A 15935-nucleotide genomic window follows, 5' to 3' on the forward strand; every position below is an offset into this window, starting at 1 on the left:
CAAATTCCCCAAGTCAGTCACGCTACTATATGTATCTTTATATAAACAGGCTACCTGTCATAGCCTCGTAGAGGAGAGCATTGCCGGCTGGTTGCAACGATTCTCTGCCAAAAAAAAGCAACCATGGTACTCACGACTCTTCCCTTGTCACCTTCACAAAACAGTATCCCTCCTCATGTGGGACTTCCACAACATTCTTGCACTCATAGGTTCAGTACTAGGAGCTCTAGGCTAAGAGTTTCAGCTAAACAAGGGAATAATGGTGAGAAAGAAGAGCCCAAGAAGAGCAAGCAATCTTTGTTTAGCACTGTAACTGAGGCTCTGGATTTCTCACAAGTTAGGTCTGTAAAGGATGCTGAGCTTTTGGAGGAGGCTAGAGATGCCACCAGGTCTGGTGGGAGGATGTCAAGAGAACAGGTAATTAATAAGACTTTCTTTTTAATTACTCTCTGAAGAATTAATCAATAATAATTTCGTTTCACAGTTAAGTATTTAATACTAATCAGTAAAACTGCATGGAATTTGTTGGTAAATGCAGTACGGGGCTCTGAGAAGGAAAATTGGAGGGACATACAAGGATTTCTTCAAATCCTATATTGATGGTATGCAAATAGACATGAGAATATATATATATATATATATATATGTGGGTGTGTGTGTGCATAGATAAAGTTAGAAGGTTATCTGATTCAGTTTTTGTGTGCATATAAAATGGGCAGTGGATGGAAAATATGTGGAAGAAGGATGGGTGGACAAAACATGCAAGGTGTGCAAGAAAGACACAAGGGGTGAAGAAAGACAAATAGACAAGTTTGGAAGATATGTTCATGTAGCATGCTTGGAAAAGTCCAACTCTGGAAACTTGTTCACCAGATTATTCTCAAGATGATTTTATATGTACATTAGAGGCTAGTTTTTGCAATGAAATTTTGTTTTATTGTTATTCATGCATATTAAGGATAAATGAATAATAATAATATAGCTTTGGATTGCTTCCTCCATTTTGTTGAGATAAACTGAAACAGCCAGAGAATTTTCTATTATTATTTGAAATGAATAAATCTAAAGATTCGTTTACAAGCTCTGTTATAATTCCCTACACAATACAATATCAAAACTGAATACCAGTCTTCCAAAGGCTTGATTCTTTATAACAACAGTTAAACAAGCAGACAAGATTTTGTGGAAAAAGAATGATATTACAAATCAAATGATATTACTATATATAAAAAGTAGCAGAGGTGACAAAGATACATGAAATTTTAATGTCAAACCAGTCACCAGACAAGAGAAACTGTACAAAACCTGATCTGTTTTCCTTCATTTGTCTTCTTTTTCTTGTAATTTACATCCCAGATGAGGATGTCCGGTTCATCCTCTGTGCACCCAATTTGGGAGCAGCAGGTTTAGCTCCTCTGCCTCTTCCCGCTGATAAAGGCTTTGCCTTGGTTGTAGGAGGGGGAGCTGCAATAGCTGCCCAAGGATCATCATCATCATTGACTGCTCCAGCTGTTTTCACATTCAATGGTTTTGAAGCAGATTTTGGAGGAGGAACAGCTATAGAACCCCACAAGTCATCATCTTCATCCTTCGTGACCTTCACTGTACTTTTTGGTCGCACACTTGTAGTTGCTAAAGCAAAGAAATGAAAAATGAATCACCATCTTCTAAATATCCCAAATATCTCAATTAGACAAGCATACAGAAAGACTTAAGGACCAATATACATGAGAAAAGATGACCAATATAACTCTTCAGTCATTCCTAGTTTCTACTATATGTATGAAAAAAAAAGTCCACTGTTTAGATAATGACACAGATTTCTGATTAAGTGCAATCCAGACCAAATATGATTATTCACATTATTATTGAACTAACTTTAACATATTAATCATGCATTATCCATGCATATGCAAAAAGTAAATTCATGTCATATATTTTCCAATCTTGGACATTAACGTTAAGACTAGAAACTTAACTCCTAAATCCACAATTGAATAGACAAAACTACCTTGTGGTTTAGGCTGTGAAACTGGTTGTGAGACAGGACGCTTCTGAGCTGCCTGAATATTTGCCAGGGCTGGAGATGGCTTTGTCTCTTCAAGGGGTTCAATATCATCCCAGCCATCTTTGTCACTGTCCTGTTCTTCATGAATCCCATTTTCAATTTCTCCCCAGCCATCAGTTGATGTTGGGGATGGAGGCATGGGTTGATCGGCAAAGTCTGTACTGGAACTTACACGGTGAACTGGAGCTGTACTTGGCGTTTCTATTAGTCCTAAGATTGTATCGGAAAACTGACATTAGAGATGGAATTATTAAATGAACACAACCAATAATCAGGCAAAAATAAAGACCAAAAAGAAGCATAGCATTAACTTCATTTCCAAAATAATAAGTACCAACTTTTATAAGTCCTGTAATTGCAAGAAATACCTGAGCTGGCTGTAGAGGTTGTGGTAGCTGCAGAAGTAACAGAATTGGCAGCCGTAAGTGGAGCTTGATCAGAAGCTTTACCTTTAAGAGTCAAAGAGCTCATGGCCCATCTGCAAAGTCAGAATCTTAGTGGTCAACACCAAACTACACCCTTGGCAAAGAGAACCAACATAACCCATCAAGTGGCTACAAAAGTTTTTAGATCTTCCTTTATAAATCATTTGACTAATTAAGCTGGCTAAAAAGAATAAATGCACCATACAAGGAAACAAATTGGAATATAGATTTTTTTACGATCATTGTTTTAATATCATCCCTCTTCTGGTAGGATAGCAATCAAAATGGCCCTCCTACCGCAAAAAGTCTCGACTTACCCCAGCAAACTAGCATTTCCTGGCATTGATGAGATCCCTAAGCTTCCAGTGCCAGCACTATCTCCAGCATTACTCTATAGAGAACCACAGACAAAAAGCATCACCATAACAAAATACCATACCATGAACAAGAGCAAAGATTTCTTAAAACATCCCATGAATATTCCAATTTCAAAGTTTTTATCCTTGTATAAAGATATTGTAGCTCGGTACAGATCATGATGCTAATACCATAATGTTAGATATGACTTCAGTATTAGGTGAATCAAAACATCCACACTAAAACATAAGACGAAGAATAATATAAATATCAGAAACAAACACCTAAAAGCCATAATTAACTAGACATTTCCTGCATGCTTAAAATATGTCTAACACAAGCATAGCCGTTAACTGGTTCCAGTAAATGATTGAAACATGAAGGCCATAAAACTATAATGGATGGAAAAATTATTAAAGATGGAAACTGTAAACCAAGAGCTGCCAACTATTTCATTAAGGATGGAAAATTTATGCTGAATGCAATAGAATGCTGATCAAGAAAAGAAAAGAAAGTTAAAGATAAATGTATGAAGTATCATTTAATTCTACACTTGATAGCACCAAAGCTACAGTCAGTTCACATTTGCCTAAAAATTAAAATCAATGGAAAAGAAGTGGGAACGGAAAAAGCATCTTAAAGCACACCTTTTCATTATATTGCTTCACTATCTGTAAAAATTGATCAACTGCTTGAAATGCCTTTGACCTTACATCACTGTTTAAAAGACACATTCTTCATGTACGCTGATGGATAATAATACAAAGGCAACAATAAATAAACAGATTAACAATAACATAACCTGTCAGGATCAATGGTAAGTACAACAATATTTGGAAGAATCCGAGTTGCAATCTCAGTCATGTCATAATAAGAACTGGTGGCACATAAAGCCATAACTCCTGCCACAACATAATCTCATATTAGTTTGACAACACCTAGAATACCAAGAACACAATTGCTTTGAAAATCAAAGAAAGCATTTCCAAAACCAAGAATATCAGAAACTAGCTATAAACATGTATACCTGCTGCTCGGGCAGGAGAGAAAGTATCACGCAATGCACGGACTGTAAATGCATTAATCAAAACTCTCTTCCGTGTCTACAATTTTAGGGCAAGAGATGACAATTTTCAACAGGAAGAAGTTAATTAAACTTTAAAAAGAAACATAAAAGTTAACAGTAAAAGAAAGAGGATCATGCCACTATGTACTAATATCTCAAGTGAAAATGTCAGGTAACTCAAAATACTCAAGAAGGATTCGCCTAGAATCTACTAACCCCTTCATTTAGGTAGCTTGCAATGTTTCCCAGTAATATGGTGGTATTTGTTCTAATTGCAGGCTCTTCATCAACCTGCACAATATTGCCACAATGTACAGAAGACCATAAAGAAGCAAATGATTTTAACATATATATATATATATATATTATAAACTAACCAGAAAAAAGAACATGGAACACTACATTGAGAAATGTGATACATACCTGTAACTTGGAAAGATATTTCAATAAAGAGCCCGACATTGTACGTTGTGAAAGCTGCAATGGAAATTATGACAAAGCAACACTTAGAAAAGACTCAATCATATTTCTATAAAAAATAAAAATATTAACAATAATATGGAGAGCGAAACAAGATTGCAAGATACATGGAGATAATATGGAAATGTATGGGAATGAAAATCACAAGCTCATGTTGAACACAACCTCATGTTCTTTGTTTTTCCTTTTTTTTCATTAATTTTTTTCTTCCCCATTGTACTTGAAACACTTTCAACATAAACAAAACCATTGAACTTTGCACACAATAATACCTTCTTAAGCATTGTTGTCCTACTCTATTCACATCCAAAAATAGGTAAGACCATCAGCATATAACAGGGAATCCTGTCTCAATTTAACCATTCTTCTATTAGCACTCATCCAAAGATCCAAATTTTAGCAGTGGTCACTTGATAATAGAGGTGGGCTGGGCTCATACTTCGTATTAATAGCTTTTATGCTTGCCTAACCCTGACCCAAGCTGGCCTGAAATTTCGAGTCTCAAAATTTTCTTAAGCCTACCCAAATTAAAAACATAAATCCCAAACTCACTCATTAAACTTAATTTATATAATAAAAAAAGTACGATTAAATTAAGTTTAATGGGATTATATTTAATTTACATATATATAAAAATTATATATGTAAAAATTAAAAATAAAAATTAAGTTTAATAAAATATATATTTTTTATTTTTAATTTTTATATATATGTGAATTAATTTATATATATTCACATATATATAAAAATAAAAATAATTTTATATATGTAAATTCGAGCTAGGCTTGAGCTTTAAATCTTTTGTCCAATGCCTAGCCCGAAATTTTAACGGGCCTAAAAATTGTGCCTAAACCAGTTTAACAGGCTTTAATTTTTTTATCCAAGCCCTCTCAAAACTTGGGCAGACCTTTGAGCTTGGGTGGGTAGCTCGGCCCTTGAGCTGGTCTCCTTCGGAATACATTCCCAAACCATTTCAAGCGGCACAATTAGTTATGGAAAGCCATTTCCACATTGTTTCCAACCATTTTTTGACTATCTCTATAGTCAAGTTATGAAAAGTTCATTAACTTTACAAATTTCTTTGTAGACTAAGTGATTAACTTTGGAAGCTTGTAAAGACCAGAAAAGTAAATATGTCAAATCAAGAAGGATAACACGATAGAATTGCATCAACAGGAGGCAACGAGAAGGAATCTCTTCAAAGAGATATGACTAACTAAAAGGAAAATTTTAGAAGACTGATGAAGAGCTAAGAAAGAATTCCCTGCTTTGAAGGCTTAGGCTGAATGATGAAACTTGCAAACAACAAAGATAGAAAGTATGAAACATCCGCTGTAACAGTTTACACCAAGTTTCCTTAACAATCATAATTTTCTTCACCAAATGTCATGCTACCCTATGTTGCCCACTCTTGGGTTCAAGTGTTGAACCTAGTGTGTTCCCAAGACAACTATATTCAATTCTTAGTGAGCCCTTCCTTATATATAGAGGACCATATTCACAAACATGCGTCTGCTTACACTTGTCTACCTTGTGATTGACACAGATACATTAGGAAAATAAGAGGTCCGAGTAACATGGCTGCTATTAGCAATAAGATAAGCATACCTTAGGAGCCAATATAAGCATGGACTTAAGAGTCAATTCCCGGAGAAATGCAGATGTGTCTGCAAATCCAGTAGCAACATGGGGATACACCTAGTTAAAAAAATTCAAATCGCCAGTCAATATTATCTTATATTATCAGGAGTTCGAATTAAATAACTAGAATCTGCTTGAACGGAGAAACATAAAAATCACTTTGTCGTGGATTGCTTACTTGCTCATCAACAACTTGAGCTGATAAAGATTCTCCATATTGATCAATATGCTGCAGGAGAGCAACTCGAACAGCTCGGTCATTAGAAGCAAAAAGTTTCACAATTGTAGGCAGTACCTGCAAGGAGAAGCCAAGATATTATCCAGTTAGCCAAAAGTAATACAGCAGAAGTTTACATGTTTAAACACAGACTGAATTTTTATATTTAAATCAAACATAAAATCATATGTATAATATGAACAGAATCAAACATGAGTATGACCTTCAGAGTAAATTCTTCCACTGAAAGCCAGGAACCCATTTTCAACAATGCAGTCAAAGCAGGGGCAGCTGCTGAACCAAATTCAAGGGCAGAAGCTAACAAAGGAAGTAACTACAAAGCAAAAATGAAATCATAAATTGGCAGTTGAAATTACGGATGATTGGTTTTCATTAATTTATCACACTTGAATTAAATTGGCAGTTGAAAGTATGGATGATTGGTCTTCATTAATTTATCACACTTGAATGTCAAAAGTTGCACCTTCTTCAACACAATTTGCCGAGGAAGCTGCTCTGCTAAATTAGGAAGCTTGCGAAAGAAAGTATCCTTCTCAACACTGTCTTTTAAACTAAGAATTTCCATGAAATGTATTGTGTCCACCAACTTATTTTGGAAATATTCTGACAATAAAAGCATTTTAGAAATGTGGTATTAGCACAAGGGAAAATCATGACAGACAAGAAGGAATTTTTAGAAACAGATATAATACTGGTGTAAAAATATGAAGAAAAGATTATATACACAGAAAAAATAGAGATGGCATTGAGTTCACAAAGCAGACTTCAGAATCACCAAACAAAACAGATAGCTCCAGATTGAACTTTATGACGAAAAAAATACTAAAATAACCAGGAACTGCAAGATCCTTGTTTCTAAGCAGAAAGCACAGTGTACCATTTCGCTTCACCACCACAAATAATCACTTCCCACAATTCAAATTCAGAACTTTATTTACCTCTTTTTTCCTATTTTGTTGGGGGAGGGAGATGAGTTTAGAACATTTATCTATCTTCTTCATCAACAAGTTATTCCTCTTTTTTTGCCCAATACTTCCCACAAAATAGTAATAACCAAAAATTAAAGGCCATATGTGCATAAATAGTTTCAAGTGTCATCAAAAAGTAGAATTAAGCCTCAAACGAAAAGTACCACAACCTCAAAATGACAGAATGAAAATTTCATATCCATGAAAATAGTTCAGACTAATTTAGTGAGGATAATAAATTAACCTACAATCAACCCAAAAAGAGAGCATGAAAACCAAGAAATAACATAATTACTCTGTTGCACGAATAAAGAACAGTCCATGCTACTCCTAAGTGGCCAATAATTAGGTGCAGTTGGTCCAAGAACTGAACAAAAATCTCATGCTTATAAAGCAGACTACGTTACTGGACTTCTGAGACTGTTGGCCAAACTACAATAGACTCAAAGCAAAGGGTACTCACCACTGTTTTCTATAAGCTTTGATGTATTCAACCTGCGAGAAGGCATGGAGCTTAAGAGCCGCTGATAATCGGGAAGCAGAGACTGCAGAAACAAGAAAGTGGGCAGATGAATATGAAAATGAACCTCGCAAAAGATAACAACGAAAGCATCCTACAAGCTCTATGCAAACACTAATAATAGCCAATAATTTGAAGTATGCTACACACATATGGACGTAACTGGTACATAGCATGTAATCATCATAAGAAGAGCTACAAACCTTTGGAATAGAAGCAGTGTTACGCAGCTCCTCAGTTTTTCCCAACTTCATTCCAGAGAAAATCTCATAAATAAGACACCCTATCAAATTAAATAAACATGTTCAGATTGTATAGAGAATTACATATAAAAAGAAACAAAAAAATCATATAAGTAACTGAAAATGAACCAAATCACATATAGGTAATGATTATTATCTTACTTTTCATTGGTCCACTTTAGACACATGCATATGTGAATATGCTTTCCTGAATGTCATTGTAATGCACAGCACATATGAAAGACAGTTGAAAAGATTTTTGAAATTTTGAAATAAATCTCAACTTATAAACTCAAGCATATGAATGCACACTAGCAGCATAGCCAAATGAACATCTAAAACTAAGCATTCTCTGTCAACACAGGTGTCTAACACACAGGAATAACAGCTAGTATCAACTCGGATATAAAATTCATAAGAAAACCCAAGCCAGGAAACATCCTCTTGTCCAAATGGAACATCATGACGTAAATACACCCAAGAGATCAATGTGATAAGAGCTGGATGCTCAAAGAATTAGCAGAAATTAAGTGATCACTCATTGACCCACCTAATTTATTACACCAATATATCAAAAGAAACAATACAAACTTACCCAAACCCCAAGAATCAATAGCCCATGGTGGAGATTTTCTAATCGTGGCCCAGTCAGACTTTGCCAGCTCCATTGGCTTGTATTGTGATCCAACAAGCCATTCATATTGCTGATGAAAACAAACCAAGGAATAAATTCAACTATTCACAGGCAGTCTTGACAAAAAAAAAATGAAAAGTTGACCTTGATGGTCCTGGGAAGATGTCACCAAGAGAGGGAGAGAGAGAGAAACTGACCTCCTAGAAAGGATTACATAGTATACTATAGCAAAGTGAAAATTTAAAATATGAAAAGCACCTAAATAAAAATTGTGTATAACAATTGAATGAAGTATTCCATCTATGAAAACTTAATGCAGTAAAAAAATTTGATAGGATTCAATTATCCTCAATTTAATACATAAATTAATTTGAATGCCAAAATCTAATGACTAACGTAACCAAGTAGACAGGACTGTGTTTTAAAAAAAAAGTAGGCAGGATCGAAACAACTACAATTCCTATGGCCTATCACTTATTTTTATGGGTTCCATCTCTAATGATCTATTCAAAAAACCTTTGCTCTCCTTTAAGAAGATATTTAGAATTCATTCCGTAAAATACCTACTTGAATTTGAAGATTATAATAATATATATGTCATATTGAGATTCAAAATAACAGAAACAGTTTGCTCACATCCAAACACAAATATTACCAGCATCGGTCCTGTGGCAGTTCCATTAGTCCCATCATACTCAGATAGAACATCAAAAGCATGTAGCTTCCAGTCCAAGGTCTGTGTTACAACAACACTTGCCAAACAAACATTGCCATGGACCTGTACCATCCAAAGCTAGTCAAAAGAGTGATCTTGAAAGAGATAAGAGTCAGTTAAAAGTTCAGTCTTATCAGCACCTTCTACAAATATACCTTAGATCAATGACCCACAGATGCAACAGAAAAACCTCAAGTCCAAGTGCAAGCATATTGAATAGAAACAATAATATTCAAACTGTGCATTCATAGAGGAATAAACAGAAAGACTTGCATATTCTTCTCATGCACACCAGACTAAGCATAGTTTCCATAAATGCAATATATTACAACATGATTCCAATCAAAATCTTTGTATTCGTGTATGCAATGAGTACTGCATTTATAATGTAAAGAAAATTCCAAAGAAAAAAAATTAAATTAAAAAATAGTAATAGTAACAATTGGTCCGTCTTAAAATGATGACCGGTTTGCTTAATATTAAGGGAAACAAAAACCACATGTACACAATGTGATTCTTTTATGCTACATCCACAGAATCATATTCAGTGGTTCATACGCAGTCTATTTTAAATGTAAAGCAGTTTCCCTGAGATAATAACTGCTAACAGCTCTCACTAGATCATGATGAATTCAAGTGCAAGAAGAAAATCATTTGATTACCTTGGCAAACAGGTGACTGTGTGTATGAATGCATGACTGACAGAATTTATTAGTGCCTTAATGCTAAGCATAGCATACAGACTACTCAATCTTTTCACAATATCTGTTAATATATAATAACTGAAACTTTTTCCACCAATCATGTCAAATAAATGCTAACTATAAAGTCACAAAATTGATGTCATTTAGAATATTAAACAACTAAGCATTTTTCAAATTCCAGTCACTAAAGATCTAAAAATTGCAATCCTAGTTTGAAATACTTACAAGTTTGCAGTCATTATTCAAAAAGCTCACAGCTTTTGCTATTTGGTGCAGCCCCCAGGCATAATACTCATCCCTACCAACAAAAGAAAACACAATCTAAGCTTATTAAGGTTTTAAACAACAAAGAATTTTCTCAATCGTCTATGTATGATCGCATCAAAAGGGGGATAATAAATTTCTAATAGGGCAGAATTTAATTCCAATGTCAGAAACTAAATTGTATATTAGGATTCTGGGAATTGGAACAAGCAATAGAACAAACACAAGAAGGAGACTTAGCCTAGTTAAGTGGATATACCTTTGTGTACCTTCTAAACCTAGTTCCTTGATCTTCTCTGACAGTGGCATAACAGGCTCTGTGACAATATAGATGGTAACTTTTGTACTAGAACCATCAATAGCTTCAACCTCAGTACTATGAAGAAATGACAAGATATTCGGATGCCTCACCTGGAAAAGGAACAGAAACTTATTTCAAGGTCTAGAATCCAGCAACTATTCTAACAGAACTGAGAATCACTTTTTGGCAGTTGCTTTCTACAAGCTTTTTGCTTCTAAAAAGCAAAGGGTCTGTTTTTATATAGAAAGCAAATGAATTTTGAAGGAATAATAACTAAAAATCTAAACTTGTTCGATCACAAAAAACGCACAATTGAGTTTTATATGAAAAAATTATAGTGAAACTAATAGTAATAAATCTTAGGCGTTAGGTTATTCCAGCAAAAAGTAGCAAAAGCCATAACGAAGGCAAGCAAGCGATAAGAACAGTAGTTACAGTTCGAAGACGCTTGACACCGTTTCGACCAGCAGCTAAATGACCGTCCTGTGGATTACTTCCAGAAAGAGAAAAGATAGACACCGGAGATCCATCATCCTAAAAACGTAAAAAGAAACGAAAAGCTGATTCAGGTACAAGATCCGGTAATTATGAGTTAGGGTAAGGAGCAGAACAATGTGAATTGAATTTGAGAGAAAGCAGAAAAATGAAATCAGAAGAAGAAGTGAGTTGAAGATGGTACCTTGGTGGTACCGCGAAAGTGCGACCAAGAGCCCCAAGCGGAAGGGTAAGGATCCCCTATGTTGTAAGGCAGATCCTTGAGCCCTGTCCCAGATCCACCAACCACTCCTTTCAAGAATTTGAACATCGTTTCTTCTTCTGATGATGATGAAGATGATCTGAAGAGAGGAAGGAGGCTCCAATTCGATCTGCCAACCTATGTGTGTTTTGAATGGAGGGGTAATTTTGAGAAATTGATATATATATATATATATATATATTTCAAATAGGAAGGAATTAAACATTCTTTTGATTCAGTGCTTGGCGGTATCACGATACTCTGGTACTCCTCCATTTCAATGACTGCAGACTGGGCTCATAATTTTGGACTTGGCTACTTCAAATGGGCTCCATTATATTGATAAAAATTCATCTCTCTCCCTTTTTTATTTTACCTTTCCATTTTTTTGGTCTAAAGAAATAATTAATCGAATTTGATTCAGATATAATATTAATTTTAAACTCAAGTTCAACATTAAATTTGAAATTAAAAACTCATTTTAAGCTTGATTAAGTTTTATTATTTTAGTTTAAGTTTGATTCAAAATAAAAATCAAATTTTTTAAGTTCGTTTTTATCAATATATAAAAATAAGCTTAATTATTATATTTAAGATATTTTATTAATTAAAATAATTAAAATATAAAAATTTGATTAAACTCGTAAAATATTAAGCTAAATATAAGAATATTTGAATTTGACTTGATTGATAAATTAAATTATTCAAATTTAAACTTAACTCGATAATAATCGAATTAAATTTAAATTTTATTTAAATCGAACTCGAATAGTTTACGAGTATTAATATATCATTTATACCATTACTTTTGCCGCCCCACCGATGATTTTATTAACAGTTGAAATATTTGAGAAATTTCTCTTTATTTTACCCTATTTTTGTTCTTGGAATTTCTTTGTAAATAAATCTCAGGTGCAATCTTGGAAAATAGTAAAATCATGGTACTTCATTCATGCATTAGGGGGTTGCATGTATTTTTAATTTTTATTATTTTTTTTAGCTTACAATAATTAATTGAATATTTGGTTTGATCTTGGAATTTGGAAATTGTTATGCCTCTTATAGTTAAGCCCTTGATTAAGGAGTTGTCCAGATGAGATGGCTCCAAGATACAAGCGTCGTCTGTTCAGGCAAACTTACCCGACTGACCCACAGGCATCCCTGCCCTGACCTGCCAAGACATTATGGTTTCAAACACAATAATCACAGCTTTGCATAATTTTTTTTTAATTAACTCGACAGCGAAGATGATGATATTTAGATGTATATATGATAAGATTGAAGAAAAATAATTAAAAATAAAAAAAGTTCAAAAAAATTAAAGACAATTTAAATTAAAAAAATTAAAAAAAATTATTTGCGATGGATTAAGCATGTGAAACATAAGCTTAATTGTGCTATGGTTAGAAGAACTAAATCTTTAGGATTAAGAGAAATCAAAACATTTAAAAATAATTTATGAAAGATATAAACGTGAATAATAAAAAATAATATGATAATTAAAAAATTAGATGAAAAAATAATTATTAATAAAAATAAGTGATAAAAAAATTAAAATTACAATCTAATTTAATTTATTTTTTTTATTTAATTTTTTATACAATCGATTTTAAAATATGGGATATAAAAATTAATATGTTGATGACGTAGTTTACCAGTTATCTTAAAAGAAACTTAAGAGAGAACGAATATTCTTGTACGAACAGTCTCAAAGAGAAGTTCACATGTAATAAACTCATCATTAGTTTCAAAAAAATAAAAAGAAAGAAAGAAATTTTATGGGTTAGGCCATCTAAACTGACCCCATCTCCAGACTAAGACCACTGACCATGTTGGACAGCCTAGGTCTTTGGTTTCATTATTTCATAGACAAAAAATTAAAGAGGAAACAAGAACACTTCATAATAAACTATTTTAGAGATTGAACGTTCACAATGTTGTAACAAGATGCATGCATCTTACAATACCAACACTCAAGCATAAATCAATGCAAGTTCAAATTCACTTTTCCAAAAGCTTTGTTCAACACACCCGTGGCTTTGCAACAATAGTTGAATGCTTCAGAATATGCAAGCTGAACTGTCCTCCTTTCTCTGATGTATCAATCTTAGACTGTCCTGGAGGAGGCAATAGCTCAAAGTTCTGCACCAAACGTCCTAATGTGATTCCTAAGATTGGCAATGCAAGAATTATCCCTGGACAGCTCCTCCTTCCAACACCGAATGGAAGATACCTGAAGTCATTCCCATTTGCTTCAACCTTTGATTCCTCCTCAAAAAACCTTTCAGGCCTGAACTCCTCTGGGTTTTTCCATTGGGCTGGGTTGTTGGCTAACCACCATGCATTAACAAGGATCTTGCTCTCTGCTGGAATGTCATAGCCACCAAGCTTGGCATCATGGAGGTTCATGTGTGGGACTAATAGAGGGATGGCCATCCGGAGCCGGAGAGTCTCCTTGATCACTGCCTGGAGATATGGAAGTTTGTAGGTGTCAGGCTCAGTAACTGGCACACCGGGTCCGAGTACTGTGTCCATTTCATTGCGGAGCTTCTTCTGGATCTCAGGATGGTTCACAAGCTCAGCAATGCCCCATTCAATTGACCATAATGTTGTTTCAATGGCTGTATCATCACAATGAAATTGCTTGGATGAATAGGTTTGGTATTTGACTCTAGGATATATTTTTACACGTAGCATATACGGTAGGAAGGAACTACCAATATAAGATCACAACATGGGATGGCAACTGGCAACCTAATTTTGGTGGTCTGGTCCCAGCCTCCAACCACCGCCAACATAGCACCAGTTTCTTACATGACCACAATAATTATTGCATTGGGCCATTTGCCTTTAATAAATTGAATTCATAAATCATATTGAAAAATTCTAAGCTGCACACAAATTTAAAAGAACATCTAAAAATCCATTGAAAAAGTCCCATAGTGGTCTAACTATATATACGGTTTATACACATATCTAATTAATTAGTAATTAAAGTGATGGAAAAGCTTTCTACAGTATCTTGAGACATACACATCCAAATATCCTTAATCAATTAGAGCATAAAAACATTGATTTTCAACAACTCTAACTCTTAACACATCAGTTTTTAAAAGTAAAACATTGCTAATAACCATTCTTTTCTTTTATTGGTTGATGTCATTTTAGTAGAGTTTGAACCAATTTGCAAACCTTAAACCAAGGAAATATCTATAGTCCCAACCCAAGAAGAAGCTAGGAGTCTTACCAGCAACATTGATATTCTCAACAATGTAAAGAACATTGTCTTCATTGATCTCTCCCTTATGCTGAGCGTCAAGAATGTGGTCTATGGCACATTTCAGAGCATTGTTGTCACTTCTTGTTGTGCTTGCAAGCTTCCTGCAAGATTTACATTACAATTTTACATATACATTTAAGTACTAGGTTTGTATTGTTCCCTATAATTAATCAGCTATAACTACCAGAAATTTTAATTAACAGGGAAACTTACTTCCTCTCCTCAAGGAAATAGTCCTTAAAGAGTTGCAACCTCATTTCCTTCACTTCTTTGCATAACTTCAAATACCCTCTCAAGAATGGCCTCAAGATGGGGATAAAATCACCATAGTTGTAGTCAAAGCTCTGTGCCAATCTACTCCTCTCTCCATTCAAAGCCTTGAGCTTAACAAACAAAGGATCATCCTCACTTTCAAACCTCCTATCAAACATGATCCGATACATGTTGTTGTACATCATAAGCTGCAATCTCCTCCTCAGAACAATCCCATTCTTCGCCGCCTGTGGATTCTTCCTCACATCGTCAACAACTCTGGCTACTTCGTCTTCCCATCCATATCTATATTGTTGCACCACCTTGTTGGTGAAGAAAGGAACGGTCATGATCCTCCTCATTTTGCGCCAATGCTCCCCATACACAGTGAAAACCATGTCCTGCCCTTTGCCCGTGAAGATATCAAACACAACATTTCTTGTTCTTGAACCAAACTCAACTCCTTGAGTGTGCAAAACTTCTTTGGCGAGTTCGGGTGAAGAGACAACCACAAGGTTACGCTGTCCCATGCGGAGCAAGAAAATGTCACCAAACTTCTTGGCTAAGTCAGTCAAGTTGCGGTGGTTCAAGTCATCACCAACTTGGAGCCAGTTGCCAAAAACAGGCACCGGAAGGGGACCAGGAGGGAGTTTGAAGCGCTTGCTGCGAAGTTTGGAGATTAAAATTGCTAAGATTATGGTGATGAAGAGGGAAACGAGAGCTTTTTCTAGGAAGAGAAGGTCCATTTTTGGCTGTTGGTTTGAGGCTGCAGGCTGGGAAAAAGTTACAATGAGTGATGGAGCTTTATAGAGAATGGGAGAGTTAGGTTGACAGGGCAGAGGTGGGGGTTGGTGGCGAAAGGGGGTGGTGGACGTGAGAGGGGGTAGGTGGATGGAGGTTGGTGAAATGAGAAAAAGCACCATATGTATATATATAAACCGATGGATATGAAATACTTATTAGGTAAGAAAAAGGAAAGTTGGGTGGTGATTTGAGACTAGTTCACCTCAAGATTAACATTGCGATAAGTTTGCGAAATTTTGA

The 15935-nt window shown here is 34.9% G+C and overlaps 3 protein-coding genes across 5 annotated transcripts; 1 reads left to right on the forward strand and 2 right to left on the reverse strand.

Annotated features, from left to right (window-relative positions):
- Positions 1 to 93: 93 nt before the first annotated feature.
- Positions 94 to 1001, forward strand: LOC111310043 (potassium transporter). Its single transcript, XM_022909140.2, has 3 exons — positions 94 to 417; positions 539 to 602; positions 720 to 1001. Exons 1-3 carry the CDS (start codon positions 124 to 126, stop codon positions 887 to 889), a joined length of 528 nt encoding a protein of 175 aa, XP_022764875.1. The 5' UTR covers positions 94 to 123; the 3' UTR covers positions 890 to 1001.
- A 16-nt stretch (positions 1002 to 1017) lies between these two features.
- Positions 1018 to 11522, reverse strand: LOC111310040 (uncharacterized). 3 transcript variants are annotated; one of them, XM_022909131.2, is made up of 21 exons: positions 11303 to 11522; positions 11059 to 11157; positions 10582 to 10733; positions 10284 to 10356; positions 9295 to 9417; positions 8601 to 8709; positions 7967 to 8046; positions 7707 to 7788; positions 6739 to 6878; positions 6478 to 6588; positions 6216 to 6332; positions 6005 to 6094; positions 4340 to 4393; positions 4133 to 4207; positions 3878 to 3953; positions 3653 to 3752; positions 3498 to 3567; positions 2811 to 2884; positions 2437 to 2546; positions 2012 to 2269; positions 1018 to 1632 (listed from the first exon to the last, which is right to left on the reverse strand). In XM_022909131.2, exons 1-21 carry the CDS (start codon positions 11426 to 11428, stop codon positions 1346 to 1348), a joined length of 2406 nt encoding a protein of 801 aa, XP_022764866.2. In that variant the 5' UTR covers positions 11429 to 11522; the 3' UTR covers positions 1018 to 1345. The 3 variants fall into 3 exon arrangements, with proteins under 3 accessions (XP_022764866.2, XP_022764865.2, XP_022764867.2); XM_022909130.2 differs by having other exon boundaries at positions 2012 to 2278; XM_022909132.2 differs by lacking the exon at positions 6478 to 6588 and having other exon boundaries at positions 2012 to 2278.
- Positions 11523 to 13236: 1714 nt separating this feature from the next.
- On the reverse strand, positions 13237 to 15666 carry LOC111310044 (trans-cinnamate 4-monooxygenase-like). Its single transcript, XM_022909141.2, has 3 exons — positions 14853 to 15666; positions 14607 to 14740; positions 13237 to 13980 (listed from the first exon to the last, which is right to left on the reverse strand). The coding sequence occupies exons 1-3, from the start codon at positions 15635 to 15637 to the stop codon at positions 13382 to 13384; spliced, it is 1518 nt and encodes a 505-aa protein (XP_022764876.1). The 5' UTR covers positions 15638 to 15666; the 3' UTR covers positions 13237 to 13381.
- Positions 15667 to 15935: the final 269 nt, after the last annotated feature.

The sequence above is a fragment of the Durio zibethinus genome, chromosome 19 (assembly GCF_047325235.1).
Source record: "Durio zibethinus cultivar Kanyao isolate XHJ-2024 chromosome 19, ASM4732523v1, whole genome shotgun sequence".
Lineage (NCBI taxonomy): Eukaryota > Viridiplantae > Streptophyta > Magnoliopsida > Malvales > Malvaceae > Durio > Durio zibethinus.

What these genes read in the sequence shown, in the direction of transcription:
- LOC111310043 (XM_022909140.2), top strand. Translation starts at nt 124, where the DNA reads ATGGTACTCACGACTCTTCCCTTGTCACCTTCACAAAACAGTATCCCT. An exon ending in GGAGGATGTCAAGAGAACAG is followed by an intron (nt 418 to 538) that starts GTAATTAATAAG and finishes TGGTAAATGCAG; the next exon opens with TACGGGGCTCTGAGAAGGAA. An exon ending in CTTCAAATCCTATATTGATG is followed by an intron (nt 603 to 719) that starts GTATGCAAATAG and finishes TAAAATGGGCAG; the next exon opens with TGGATGGAAAATATGTGGAA.
- LOC111310040 (XM_022909130.2), bottom strand. Translation starts at nt 11,428, where the DNA reads ATGTTCAAATTCTTGAAAGGAGTGGTTGGTGGATCTGGGACAGGGCTC. An exon ending in AAAGCTTATAGAAAACAGTG is followed by an intron (nt 6,879 to 7,706) that starts GTGAGTACCCTT and finishes TTTTATTGTCAG; the next exon opens with AATATTTCCAAAATAAGTTG. An exon ending in CAAGCTACCTAAATGAAGGG is followed by an intron (nt 3,954 to 4,132) that starts GTTAGTAGATTC and finishes CTAAAATTGTAG; the next exon opens with ACACGGAAGAGAGTTTTGAT.
- LOC111310044 (XM_022909141.2), bottom strand. Translation starts at nt 15,637, where the DNA reads ATGGACCTTCTCTTCCTAGAAAAAGCTCTCGTTTCCCTCTTCATCACC. An exon ending in TATTTCCTTGAGGAGAGGAA is followed by an intron (nt 14,741 to 14,852) that starts GTAAGTTTCCCT and finishes TAAATCTTGCAG; the next exon opens with GAAGCTTGCAAGCACAACAA. An exon ending in TGAGAATATCAATGTTGCTG is followed by an intron (nt 13,981 to 14,606) that starts GTAAGACTCCTA and finishes GTGATGATACAG; the next exon opens with CCATTGAAACAACATTATGG.